We start from the raw sequence: 14,655 nt of genomic DNA on the forward strand, positions 1-14,655 counted from the left end.
TACATGCATGTATGATGTGATCTGATATGTACATTTGCATGTGCTCACACATGTGTTTGTACATGCATGTGTGTGTTCCAGTGGTCTGTGCCCAGGGACTTCAGGCAAAGGATAAAACCGGCTCCAGTGACCCCTATGTTACTGTCCAGGTCGGCAAGACGAAGAAACGAACTAAAACCATCTATGGGAATCTCAACCCTGTGTGGGAAGAGAACTTCCATTTGTAAGTGCCCTCACCTGGGGGTGTCTCCCACTGCTCAGGGAGGATACATCTAGCCCTCAAATCCCTTCTGCCAGGGAGGTTCAGCCCCCCTCCTTCTCCTCCTTCCCCTCCTCCTCTCAGCTTCCCCTTGGCACAGATGCCTGAGGCAAGAACAGTTTCCCCTTCCCTCCATCTATCCCACAGTGAGTGCCATAACTCTTCAGACCGCATCAAGGTGCGTGTCTGGGATGAGGATGATGACATCAAATCTCGAGTGAAACAGAGGTTCAAGCGAGAGTCAGATGACTTTCTGGGCCAGACCATCATTGAAGTACGAACATTGAGCGGAGAGATGGATGTCTGGTACAACTTAGGTGAGCGCCCCCTGAGCTGTTCCTGGCAGGTTTGGGCATGGGGAGAGGCACAATGCTGTGCTGAGGGTAATCTCAGAGACAAGACTTTAGCTTTCAGGAAGTCTCCAGTCTGAGGAGAAAACATAGATCCCAATGATAGAAAAGGGATTAGAAAATAATATAGTCTTTACCCTTGGGTCTTTAATCTGATTGGAAAGATGAAAATACCATTAGACTCTAGTAATCCTCTGGTACTATCACCTGTTTCTAGGTGACCTGTCCCTAAGTCATACATGGGATTAGATTGCCTGTCTCATGATGAAAACCTCCAAGGTCTCTCTTCACTGATCCAGATCACTTTGGGGAGCCTTTCTGACCTTCTGTCTCTTCTTTCTCTTGTTCCTAGACAAGCGGACAGACAAGTCAGCCGTGTCTGGAGCCATCCGATTACATATCAGTGTAGAAATCAAGGGTGAGGAGAAGGTGGCCCCATACCATGTCCAGTACACATGTCTGCATGAGGTGAGATCATCTCAGAGTCCCCCATTCTGTGCTCGTCCCTCTAATTCTTGCCCCTCCCTCTAATCCCTGTACCCTTTCCTGGTCTTGGTCTTGGTCCTGTCCCCTCTTGCCATTGGTCATCTGTTCCCTCTCTTCCTCTTCAGAACCTGTTCCACTTTGTAACAGATGTGCAGAACAGTGGTGCTGTCCGGATCCCAGACGCAAAGGGTGATGATGCTTGGAAAGTCTATTATGATGAGACTGCCCAGGAAATTGTGGATGAATTTGCCATGCGCTATGGCGTCGAATCCATCTATCAAGCCATGACGTGAGATCAGCCAGGGGGTAGAAGAGTGGGCTACTCTAGCAGTAGGATGGGCAATAGCTCCATCTTGTAGGAGTAGGTGGGGCTGGGATAGATTCAACAGGGAGGAGAAAAATGGTGTTAGGCAGGATGATGGGATCAAGTGATATCAGAGAGTATCAGCTGGGAAATGGGGTGTTATGGGAGTGAAGCAATTAAATCTCCATTGGTCATTCTTAAGTTTAGGGTGGCACTAGGAAAGTGGGGACTTATCAGTTGAGTTAAAGGTAGAAGTCTGTCAGAATATAGTTGAGAAGAACTTGAGAAAACAAGGGTGTGGCCATGGGAAGCAAAACCAATTAGGAGAACATTATATTGGGAAGTGGAGAAGGGGAGGAAATTTCAAGGTTGGGATTTGGCAAAAGAATGTCAGTGGGCAAGAAGATGAACACAGAGAGATGGACATAGAAAGACAAAGAGGAAGAAGGAATAAATAAGGAGACAGTGAGAAAAAGGACACAGTATGATGGACAGAGAAACAGAGACAGACAAGTTGAGCAACAAAGAGACAGAAACTGAGGAGAGAGGCTCTCTTTTTTTTAAACTGTTAAGTGGAAGGCTTTTTTTTAATCATAGGGAAAACAATATAATTTTCAAGATGTTTCAAGATGATTAGTTTTTATTTTTTTTGACACATTTCATTCCTTTTTATTGTATTGTTTTTCTAACAGGCATTCATTGTCTCTCCTACTCTCCCTGAACGATTTCTTTAAACTCTTATATAAAACAGATATGTAAAGTCAAAAGAACAAATTCTTTCATTGGCCATATTAAAAGATGTCATTCTGCATTTGAGAAAAATATCCTTAATACTCAGATATAAATGGGACCCAGATTCAAGAGAAGAGGAGAACCATACAAGAACCATGATAAAGAGAAAGAAACAGACAATATGATATTAACAGAAAGGACATAGAGAGAAAGACACAAAACAAATTGACAGTCTGAGATGGGAAACAGAGAGGGAAAGAAGGAAAGAGAGAAGAAAAAAGGAAGACAGAAAGGAAGGAAGAAAAATAGGGAGGGGGGGGGAAGAAGGGTTGAAAGAAGGAAAGAAGAAAGGAAGGGAAAAGTAGAGAGGGAAGAAGGAAGAAAGAAAGGAAATAAGGAGGGAGAGAGGGAGGAAGGTATAGAAGGAAGAAAGAAGGAAGGGAGGAAATAAGGAAGAAAAAGGAAGGAAAAAGAAGGAAAGAAGGGAAGGAAAGCCAAAGGAAAGGAAAGAGGAAGGAAGGAGGCAGAGTGGGAAAGAGGAAGGAAAAGAAATAGGAAAGAGAAAGGAAAGGAAAGAGGAAAGAAAGAAATTAAGGAATAAAAGGGAGGGAGAGGAAAGCATGGAAAAAGATAGGAAGAAAGAGAGGAAAGAATGGAGGAAATAAGGAAGTAGAAGGAAAGAATGAAAGAAAGTAGGAAAAGGAAAGGAGGGAGGGAAAGGAGGGGGTAAGGAATAGAGGAAGGAAGGGAGGAAATAAGGGATGAAGGAGAAAGAAGGAAGAAAGAAAAAAGAAAAGAAGGAAGGAAAGAAAAAGGGAAGAAGAAAAAGGAAGGAAGAGAGGGAGGAAATGGGGGACATATATTCCTCAGAGAAACCTTTTGTAGGGAGCCATTTAAAGAGGCATAAAGCTATGATTGATCCTCCTCATTGCAAGCCTTCCTGAGGCAGGCCAGGATGGGACAAGAGTTCAGTTTCCTGGCCAGAGGAATAAGATGGTCCTTCTACAGAGTCCCCCATTGACTCCTTGGCTTTGTCCCTCCTTTCTCCAGACACTTTGCCTGCCTCTCTTCCAAGTACATGTGCCCTGGAGTACCTGCGGTCATGAGCACTCTGTTAGCCAACATTAATGCCTACTACGCCCACACCACAGCCTCTACCAATGTCTCTGCTTCTGACCGATTTGCTGCCTCCAACTTTGGGGTCAGTACCTAGCCTCCCAGATTGGTTAAACGGTTCCTCTTACCTCTGCCCTTTGCTCCATCCAACCAGATGGGCATTCCCTTCCAGGGCTGAAACAGAACTGACCAAACTCCATGTACTCCCTAATGACTATGGACAGAGATGCTAAATCACTTTCTGACCATCAGAGGACTCCCAGGAAGACATTTACTGGGGTCTGGCATGAGGTGTCAGGCCCAGAGGGCACCTGACCATGCCCTCAGCCCAGAGGAAGATGTTGAATGGCACATGCTCCCTCTGGAAGAGCTTATTCCTGAAGTCCTAGGTCCTCTGCTTCTCAGCTTATCCCTAGATTGTCTTTAGTGCCCCTAGGTCTTACCAGGTCTGGATTCTGTCAAGATGGGGCAAGACCACCATTCATATCTGGCAATTGCTATTGTTCAGGAGGGGTTGGTCCTGCTCTGCTAGGGAGCAAAGGGTAAAAATCGATCTCTGATGCTCTCATTCCACACATGGGTAATTAGGATAATTGCTGGTATTTCTAATCTTCTCCTTCTTCCCTGCCCCGTCCCACTCTCTCCTCAGAAAGAGCGCTTTGTGAAACTCCTGGACCAGCTACACAACTCCCTGAGAATTGACCTGTCCATGTACCGGGTAAGAATTCCATGTGTGCACACATATGGAAAATATGCTTTGACATGTGTGTACACCTACACATCCCAACATTTACCCATGTTCATGGGGAAATTTGTAAACTATGACATGTAGGTGCAAGTATATGGACCAATAAGCCCACATGTGCATACTCAGGGAAGACTACACTAACACATAAGCACACAGGAAAATAAACACATTTACAACATGTATAGCTGCACATTCCATAGTACACAGGTCAACTTACACACACAAGCATATAAATTAATCTGGATGAAAGCTGTGGATATCATAGCTGCATACCTTTTTCCCTGCCCCAGACCTGTCTTTAGTTCCTGACAGGGCTCTTCCCTGTTCTGTCCCTATGCTATGAAGGTCCCATGTGCTCATATTCCCTTCCTCAAACTCAAAAAGTTCCCCTTTGCCATCCCTTATCCTCTCCCCAGACTCCCACAATCCCTGTTTTATAAGACTTGACTCTTTGGAGTTATCTCATGAGAACCCTTGTAGCTGGGAAGGGTTATCTCTGGTAATTCTTGTTTCCTTCCCCTTCAGAATAACTTCCCAGCAAGCAGCCCAGAGAGGCTTCAGGATCTCAAGTCTACTGTGGACCTTCTCACCAGCATTACCTTCTTCCGGATGAAGGTAACAGAGAGCTCCTGCCTGGCTTGGGCAAGAACTCCTGGCCACTAAACTATTATCATTACCAGAACAAACCACACTGTATCATAATGTGCTTATAACTCAGAATTGTATATCTTTTCCCAATGGCCTGATTTCCACTAGAAAATTGATCCTCTCCTCTGTCATCACCCCTTTGAAACTGGAACCAGTCAGGCTTTATGTCCTACCTGTATTACCTCAGCTTCTGAGATAAGGTTCACTTCCTAGCCTTTTGTCCACTTAGACCTCTCTCTCCCATAGGTCCAGGAACTACAGAGCCCACCTCGTGCCAGCCAAGTGGTAAAGGACTGTGTGAAGGCCTGCCTCAATTCCACGTATGAATACATCTTTAACAACTGCCATGAACTCTATAGTCGAGAATACCAGACTGACCCGGTAAGGGAGTGATAGATACATGGACGCGTTTCATAGGAAAGAATGATTAGGGCTAGATTGTGGTCTTTGTAAGATTAACTTTTAACCGAGACTGGAGATTATATATATTAAATGCAATTGGGCTAGATTAGGTAGGACATCTATGAATTGAGTTGAGTTATATTGAATTGTTCTGGGACATTTGAGATTGTATTTGTCTAGGTTGTATGGATTTGATGCAGATGAGTTAGGTTTAATTGATCTATGTTTGAGTCAAATAAATTGAGTTCAGTTGTATTGGATTGGGTTGAATTGAGCTAAATTGGGTTGAGTTGAATTAGTTTAAATTTTATTGGGTTGACATTAATAAATTGAATTGAGTGCATTTTGGTTGAGTAGAGTTATGTTAAGTTACATTAGATTGTGGAATAAAAAGGCTTGTGGAGGAAAAAGATCAAGGATAACTCTTAGGTTACAAACCTGGGTAACTGCAAGAGAGCGCCCTCGATAAAAATAGAAACATTTGGAGGCAGAGTGTGTTTAGGGTGAAAGATAATGAGTTCTATTTTGAATCTGTTGTGTTTGAGATGTCTCTGGGACATTTAAGTGGAGATATTCAACACACAATTGGCACTGGAAGTTAGGAGAGAGACTCAAGACTAGATGTACAGATTTGAATGTCATCTCCTTAAAAATGATAACTTGGCCCATTAGAGGTAATAAGATCACTAAGAGAGAAGATATAGAGGGAGAAAAGAAGAGGACTTAAGATGTGTCCCATAGACATAAAGGATTATTTGGATATCACCATCCTTTCCTGTTCCAACTCCTCTTCCCAAGTAGCCTTAAGAAAGATGAATGGGTTTTTGTGGGTCTATATTGTGATGGAAGGATAGACCCTGTAGTTGCAAGGGAGGAGGTTTAGGAGTAAAGAATTCATTGGGATGTGACCTCTAGGGCCACCCAAACATCCCATCTGAATTCCATATTTTCTCAAGATCTTCTTCACCTTCCCCAGCAATCCACAAAATAGCAGATCCAGATGATTTCTCCTACTGGTCCTTATGATCGACATTAACATTGATCTTTTCAGGCTAAGAAGGGTGAGGTGCCTCCAGAGGAGCAGGGACCCAGCATCAAGAACTTGGACTTTTGGTCCAAGCTCATTACACTCATCGTGTCTATCATTGAGGAAGACAAGAACTCCTATACACCCTGCCTCAATCAGTGAGTGGAGGAAGGGGAAAAGATGGATGTTGGATGTGGGCATAATTATATGAATGTACATAATGGGGGGGAATAGACAAGGAGAGATGGAAGGGAGAAAGGGAGAAAGGAAGAAAAAAAGAGAGATTAGAAAAAGAAATTATGTGTATATACATACATATATATATTCAGTTATAGTTTTCACTCTTGTCCGACTTGTGATCCCATTTGGCAAAGATACTGGAGTGATTTGTCATTTCCTCTTCCAGAAATATACATATATATGTATTGTGTATATATATAAATTTACATATAGTATATGTGTCTGCTTGTGTCTTTATGAGTAATGGCTCATATGCATAATTTTGCATATGTAAATAACTGTGCATTGGTGCTTACTTGTAGTTGTACGTATATGTGAGTAATTGTGTGTATAAATATTTTATGTGTGGGGGGGTGCAATTATATACATGCATGTAGCTATATGTATATCAAATCGACAAGCTTCATTAAGTGACTTTTATGTACCAAGTACTATACTAAGTACTGAAAAGATCAGAAATTGTACATGTGGGTAGTTGTTTACTTATAAGCATGTGTGTGGTTCTGTATATGAGACCCATCCTATCCCCAGGACTTTGAAGGGAGGAAACTGAAATTTACAGTGAAAATGAGCATTTAGTGAGAGTAAAAATGGGATAAGGCTGACCATATTGGGAAATAAAAAGAGCAAAAGGGAACGAGCATATCCTGACTTCCCCAGAGGAGAGATTGTTGACAGATACTGGGCAGGGGGCACAGAAAAGGGGAGACAGTAAAGAGACTGAAGGGGAGGTAAGGATGCTGGACCCTGAGAAACCAACAGGATGCTACCGGTAGATTCTTGCTAAAGAACAGGAGTGACCTTCAATTCTAGGACACAGGTGGTGTCTTTCAGCTGTGTTCTTATTCTGCCTATTGGGTGTGGGTGGCTCTGGGCTCAAGGTGATAATTAAAGCCTGAAGAAGGTCAGAGCACTGTGAAAGAACCTTAATTCACAGAGTTCATCAGAGTCAATGCCTTTATTCTACACATGAAGGAACTCAGGCCCAGGAACATCAAACACCTTGCCCAAAATCTTACAGATAGTAAATGGCAGAGACAGGATACCTCCCAACTTCAAGTTCAATTCTCTTTCAGCAGTGACCCCCCATGCTCCTACAAAACTGACCCAAGATCCCCATCAGACAGCCTAAGCTAGAGAAATCACGGGGCTGATTTCTGGGGCTCTCGTTATGCCTGTGTGTGTGTGTGTGTGTGTGTGTGTGTGTGTGTGAAGAGCAAGTGTTCTATCCATGGAGAGGGGGATGGAGAAAGGAGGAAAGAGGGAGAAGGCCAGGGGCAGCAGAAGGACACCCTGGTGGCCAGCTGCCTCATCTCAGCCTTTCTTCATCTTCTTCATTCCCTCCCTCTCTACTTCCTTTCCACCATTTCATGCCCTTTTTTGAAAGGTTCCCCCAAGAGCTGAATGTGGGCAAGATCAGTGCGGAGGTGATGTGGAACCTGTTTGCTCAGGACATGAAGTATGCCATGGAGGGTGAGAAACCTTTTTCCAGTGTCTCTTCTCCCCCAGAGCAGCTCATTTGCCACCACCCCCAAGCCCTTTGCTTTGACTGGCAGGGGATAAAAGGGCATTCCCTTTATACAAGACATGTGAACTATAAGAATGGGTTTGGTGCCCTGCTTACTTCCAGTCCCTACTTCATTGACAAAATTATGCCCACATCCAACATCCATCTTTGCTTCTTCTTCCACCTACTGGTTGAAGCAAGGTATATACTCCTAGGAAAATAGAGTGTTTGGGCAGAAAACCTAGAGTTTCACTCGTCTAGTCCCCTAGAATTACAGATAATAACTAGTTATTTATTATTTTATTATTAATAATATACAACAGCTAATATTTTATAGGATTTTGATGTTTGCAAGAATAGTAATAAAGCTAGCATTTATGAGATTTAAGGTTGGGAAAGCACTTTACATATATTGTCTCCTTCCACTTTCCATGTTATTTCATTTGATCTTCTCAATAACCTTGTGATGAAGGTGCCATTATTATCCCCATTTTACTATTAAAGACAGTAGGCCCAGAGAAGGAAAAAGTTGTGTCCAAAATCACACAGCTAGTAAGTGGTAGAGGTGAGTCTCTGGTCAGTGAAGATTCAAACTCAGGTCCTCTGACTTCATCTGCCCCCTTGAGAACAGCCCTGATAGAGTTGAGACTCCTAGAGGGATGGAAAGAAGAGAAATCTTTTCTCTGAGCTGTCCCATTTTTTATCCCTGTTTTATCTACTTCTCCCCAGAGCACGACAAACACCGATTGTGCAAGAGTGCCGATTATATGAACTTGCACTTCAAAGTCAAATGGCTGTACAATGAGTATGTGACTGAGCTGCCCTCGTTCAAAGACCGTGTGCCTGAGTATCCAGCGTAAGTCACCTCCCTCCCCTCTCCTGAGTTGAGGTCTATGGGGCAAAGGGAGAAAGGAAGGCAAGGAATCACCCACCCTTCCTCAACCTGGGATAGGAGCTGTCCAGGGAACCTAACAGGGAGGAAGGGGGTCATTGTCCTGGGATGAGCGCATTGGGAGGTTATGGGAGGTGGGGACTAACTGTGGCTACATCTCATATTGCAGGTGGTTTGAGCCCTTTGTTATCCAGTGGCTGGATGAGAACGAGGAGGTGTCCCGGGATTTCCTCCATGGAGCTTTGGAGCGTGACAAGAAGGATGGGGTAAGGCAGGGAGCCCTGGCAGGTGGGGAGTGAGGAAGAAGACGTGGCTCCATAACTCGCTCTAGAACCCATACAAATATCTAACCCAGTCCTTTTCTCCCTCCTCATCCTGGCCTAGTCTTGGAGCTAATTAGCCTTGATTCAGACACTTATCTCACATGAGTTTGATGGAAAGGTGATATCTCCACCCAGGACAAAGTCAGACCCTAGAATCCCAGCGACCTCTAAGGAACATCAAAGAGTCACTCTCTAAGAATCCAACCCTGATTCTGGTCCAGTTCCCTCTGGAGGGAAATAAGTCTATTCTCCCAGACTTAGAATAGGACTTCAAACACCTCCTTCAATACCAGGAACCCAACCTTGGTCTGAAGGACATAACCCTGCAATCCCTTAAGGCTTAAGCCTGAGTAGGATGGGGAGCAGCTCACAATGTGGAAAGTGCAGGTCCTATGTTCGCCCCACTTCCCATTCATACATCCTCAGTGTCCAGTTTTGCCATGTAGCTTTGGGGCCCAATGATGTAATCTTCTTTCCCATTCCTTGGCCCTGTACAGTTCCAGCAGACCTCTGAGCATGCTCTGTTCTCCTGCTCTGTGGTGGATGTCTTTTCCCAGCTCAACCAGAGCTTTGAGATCATCAAGAAACTTGAGTGTCCTGACCCCCAGATTGTTGGCCACTACATGCGCCGATTTGCCAAGGTACTGTGGTTTGATGGGGTAGGGGAGATCAACTGCTGGAAGTAAGAATTAGGAAAATATTCAACCTGCACTCACATTTTCATAGAGATTAGAAAATATATCTAAATGAGATCTTCCAGAGGTGGAAGAACCAGCACCATGAGAGATCCCTATATGAGGAGTTTTCTGGACAACAAGAAACTGGATTGATTGAGAGAGGGAAAAGTAGAGATTCCAGGAGGAAGGAATGCCCTAAGCAAAAGTGTAGAAGCAGGATTTTGCTTAGCTTTGAAGATACAGGTAGGAGAGGAGAACATAATCCTTCAAAGCTAAGCAAAGTAGAAGGACCTTACTGGTATGGATAAAGGAGCCACATGTTTCATGTCAGTCCTTTGTCAGTGAAAGAACCAATTAACTATAACCATCTCCCCTGTTTTCTATCAATGTCAAGGTCAGCTGTGGTCAGTGTGACCATGGACAACTAACTTCCCCTCCCTGAAAATAATTTTCCTCATCTATAAAATGAAGGAATGAAACTAAGTGATCTCTATGGAATCTTCCAACTCTAAATCTTCCAATCCTAAAATGAAATGACATATGGGAAACATCTTGGAAGAGTCTTATAATGCTGTGTAAATGTAAAGATTATCATTAATTGACTTGAATCTTTTTGAAATTATTTTGAGAACCATTGAACTTTAGTTTAAAGGTGCTTTCTGAATCTCTTTCCCTGGCTTTTCAGCGTTCTCAATGGATTGATCATCCAGCTAAGTAACTTTTTATCATGGAATCATAAAGGACCTCAGAATATGAATCTCAGGGACTATAAAGGTTATCTTGTCCAACTCAGAATAAGCAGGAATTCTCCTACTACATACTTGGTGAATGATCATTAAGCTTCCAATTGAAAATGTCTGCTGACACCAGTTCCCAAGTCAGATCATTTCATTTCTGGATGGTTCTAATTGTTATATCTTTCCACATAGCAAGTCTAAATTTTCAGCTTTCTCCCATTGCTCCTAGTTGGCCATTGCTACAGTTAAGTGAAATAAGTTTGATCTCTCTTAGATTTGAGAAGCTTTCAATCTCTGAAGAGAGCCATTATTCCCCTCTTCTTCCTCCCCTCTCCCCCCCCAAGTCTTCTCTTCTCCAGGCTAAATACTCCCAGTTCTTTCAGTTTATTCTTCTATGACAAAATTTTCAATACCTTCACTACCTTGGTCACTCTCCCCTGGATACTCTCCAGTTTATCAATGTCTTTCCTATAATGTGCTGCTCAGAAATGAAGACATATATATCCTGACCAGAGCAAAGGACAGAAGGACTTTGATCTTACCTTGTCCAAGACAGATTGCTTTTGTTAATACAACCAAAGATGACATTAGCTTTTGTAGGTTTCCTCATTACACTATTGGCTTCGGAGTCTTTTTTCACATTAATTGTCCATATTTTCCATCCTATACTTGTGCCATTGATTTTTTTTTTTAATACAAAAGAGAGACTACATTTGCCCTTGTTTAATTTCATCTTATTAGATTTGATTCAACATTCTAGACTTTCAAGATCTTTTGGGATCCCAGTTTTTACCTGCAACATGTTAACTAACCCTACCAACTTGTGTCATCTATAAATTTAATGAGAATTCCATTTGTTCTTTTATCCAAGTCTTTGAAAAAAAATGAATAAAATAGGACTAGAGACAGAGCTCTTCTCTCTTCAGTAGTAAATTCCCACAAGGTTCATATCAAACTATTAATTACTTCTATGAGTCTAGTCATTCATCCAGCTCCGAAATCAGCTATAACCACCTAGATAACATGTCTTCAATTTTGTCTACAAGGATACTATGAGATAGATTTGATGAATTCCTTGTTGAATAAAATCCAGTTAGGTTGTGACTAAAGCATTTTCTTGACCTACCAATCTAGTAACCCTATTAAAAAGGAAATTCTGCTAGACTGGAAAGATTTATACTTGGTAAATCCATACCAGCATGTGTGATTGCCATTTCCCTTTGTAAGGGCTCACAGACTGACTTTTTAAAAATCTATTCTAGTCTTTTGCTGTGGATTGACAACAAGTTTACCAGCATGTAGTCTGAAAAGCTATTGTTTTTCCCCCTTTTGGAAGTCAGTATAGTATTTGTCTGACTCTCTTCCTATGATATAGCCCATTCAGTTAGCCCACCTAAAGAAGCTCACAAATATATATCTGAGTATCCCAAATGTGGTCTGCCCAGGCCTGAATTTCTTTCAAACTCCTCATTTACTTTGAGTTTCAATTTCCTATTAGCTATTTTTGTTCCTTTCATACTGAAGGTCATTTTCCCTGGAAGAGAAAAACAGAAGCAAAATTGAATAGCTCTATCTTCTCTTTGTCCTTGCCTCATCTACTCCAAACCCAATACTGCTATGAGTTCTCTATGTGATCTTGGGCTGGATGAACATCAATCAGGAGTGCCATCTATGGATTGGATTCCTATTCAAGAATAGATTAGACTTATGGTCTCTGAGGTCCTTCCCAACTCTGAGGTTCCATGATTATAGATGTGTATTCCATTCCTGTTCAAGAGCTCAGCATTCCTGGGGCAGCTAGATGGTGCAGTGGATGCCCTGAAAACCCTGAAAGTCAGGAAGACCTGAATTCAAATCTGGTCTCAAATACTTAACACGCCCTAGCTGAATGACTCTGGGCAAATCACTTAACCCCAATTGCCTCAGCAAAATAATAAAGAAAGAAAAGAAAAGAAAAGCTCATCAGTTCTATAGCTGAAGGTATGATACAGAGATTCAAATCCTATTTTCTGACAATATCTTCAAGGCCTGCTGTTCACTGCCCAAATCTACCCTTTACAAGACAGCAATAATAAAAGCTCTACCTAAATACCTAAGCTTTTCATAATTTTTTTTCAAAATACATGCAAAGATAGTTTTCAACATTCACATAAAACCTTGTGTTTCAAACTGTTCTCCCTCCCTTCCCCCACCCTGCTCCCCCCAGACAGCAAACAATCCAACATATGTTAAATATGTGCAGTTCTTCTAGACGTATTCCCACATTATATCCTGCTGCACAAGAAAAAGCAGATCAAAAAGGAAAAAAATAAGAAAAAAATCAAGCAAACAACAAAAAAGACAAAAATACTTTATGATCCACATTCAGTTCCCACAGTCCTCTCTGATGCAGATGGCTCTCTCCATCCCAAGTCTATTGGAATTGACTTGAATCACTTCATTGTTGAAGAGTCACATCTGTCAAAGTTGACCATCATATAATCTTGTCGTTCCAGCTTTTCATAATTCTAAACATGTTTCCTCATTTCTTTATGGTGTTATCATCTGTCAGCACATAAGTCACAAGAAAGTAATAGTGATAGTTAAGTTTGACAAATCTTGGGAGGCTTTTTATCTTGTCCTGGATTCCTGTGCCCAGGAAGACAAGACTCCCAGTTGGTGGTATTAGGTCAACATAAAGCAGCTGCCACATCCCTCAGCAGTGAATCACAAACTAACAAGGTACATCTCTTTATCTTGTAGCCAATAAAAGAAATTTCCATGACTGATATTTTTGTGGATCTCAGTTCTTTAGGACATTAATGGGGATTTAATTCTCTCTTCCATTTTATAAGATATTATGATCTGTAATGAGCTCAGCTCATAAATTATAGCTGCTTGAGCAGCTGGGTGGTGAATAGAGTGATGAACTTAGTGTCAGCAAGACCCAAGTCTTCTGGATGAATGAGGAAAATTATTTAACTGCTCTCTTCCTCAGTTTCTTAATATGAAAAATAGGGATAATAACAGCACCTACCTTGCAGTGTTGTTGTAAAGATCAAATGAGATAACATTTAAAAAGCATTTTTCAAACCTTAAAAGAAAAATTGAAACACTAGCTACTAACTACTACTATTGTTGTTGTTTATCATTGTTATGGGGAGTTGGCTCATGGCTCTGTCCCCCTTGTTCTTGCATCCTATTTTGTAGCCAATTGGTCCACATCCTCCATCGGCTGTCTTGTCTCTGTGCTTTCTCCACAGACAATTAGCAACGTCCTGTTGCAGTATGCTGAGATCATCTCCAAGGACTTCACAACCTACTGTTCTAAGGAGAAGGAAAAAGTGGTGATGTGTGCTCCCCGCCCCTTTCAGCTTCTGGGGCCCTGCTTGCCCACTCCTATCCCATCGCCCCCACATTTGGGTCACACATGTGTGTGCATGTGTATGTATGTATGTGTTCACATAAGGGAATGACTATAGGTGTCTGAAGATATGTGAGAGAGCATGGGGTGTAGTGGATTCAAAGTTAAAAGCCTGAGGTTCAAGCCTTTGCTTTTAGCAAACCATCTTTGACCCTTGGCAAGGCATTTTTCACCCATGGGTCTTAATTTCTTCATTTATAAAATGAGGATTGGACTAAATGATCTCTAAGATGCCTTCTAACTTTAATTTCTTTAAGTCTGTGAAAGAAACAGAGACAGACAAGAAGAGAGCCAGAATAAGACAGGGAGGGAGGAGAAGAAACAGACAGAAGAGGTAGACATTTGTGTTTGTATCTGAAGAGAGCCAAGCCTGAGTTTATGTGTTTATTACATGTTATATATTATTTATATGTAATATTATATATAATTTTATTATGTGATATATATAATTATAATATATTATTTAAGACCATCACCTAATGTTAAAATTTTAGATCATCTAAAAGTTAGGAATAAGGACTAGAAATGTGATTTCCTTAGTAAGGGGAACTCCCTCTCCTAGTAAAAGTTAACTGCTTCTTGGTAATTTATGTTCTTAAAAGTTGCCTAATGTCTTAGGACATAAGTAAGTGACTTAGTGCTCGGGACCACATAGCCAATATATTTTGGTGACAGAATTTAAATTTAGGTCTTCCTCATTCCAAGACTGACCCTCTATCAAATACGGTGCATTCATCAATCAGTTCAGCTGGGATGTGATTCCTAAATACATCCTTTCTTCAATCTTTCACAATTTTTATGTAA

General features: G+C 41.7%; 1 protein-coding gene across 13 annotated transcripts in view; it reads left to right on the forward strand.

Annotated features, from left to right (window-relative positions):
* UNC13A (unc-13 homolog A) overlaps window positions 1–14,655 on the forward strand; it is an 84,856-nt gene that overhangs the window by 43,790 nt on the left and 26,411 nt on the right. For all 13 annotated transcript variants that reach the window (XM_031947891.1, XM_031947896.1, XM_031947898.1 and 10 more), the window contains 14 exons: window positions 82–223; window positions 407–576; window positions 962–1,077; window positions 1,221–1,384; window positions 3,182–3,332; window positions 3,897–3,965; window positions 4,521–4,610; window positions 4,890–5,024; window positions 6,097–6,230; window positions 7,700–7,785; window positions 8,549–8,675; window positions 8,881–8,977; window positions 9,532–9,675; window positions 13,691–13,774. In XM_031947891.1, coding sequence (XP_031803751.1) covers window positions 82–223; window positions 407–576; window positions 962–1,077; window positions 1,221–1,384; window positions 3,182–3,332; window positions 3,897–3,965; window positions 4,521–4,610; window positions 4,890–5,024; window positions 6,097–6,230; window positions 7,700–7,785; window positions 8,549–8,675; window positions 8,881–8,977; window positions 9,532–9,675; window positions 13,691–13,774 — 1,709 coding nt within the window. The remainder of the gene's footprint in view (window positions 1–81; window positions 224–406; window positions 577–961; window positions 1,078–1,220; window positions 1,385–3,181; window positions 3,333–3,896; window positions 3,966–4,520; window positions 4,611–4,889; window positions 5,025–6,096; window positions 6,231–7,699; window positions 7,786–8,548; window positions 8,676–8,880; window positions 8,978–9,531; window positions 9,676–13,690; window positions 13,775–14,655) is intronic.

Source organism: Sarcophilus harrisii, chromosome 1 (genome assembly GCF_902635505.1).
Source record: "Sarcophilus harrisii chromosome 1, mSarHar1.11, whole genome shotgun sequence".
Taxonomy (NCBI): domain Eukaryota; kingdom Metazoa; phylum Chordata; class Mammalia; order Dasyuromorphia; family Dasyuridae; genus Sarcophilus; species Sarcophilus harrisii.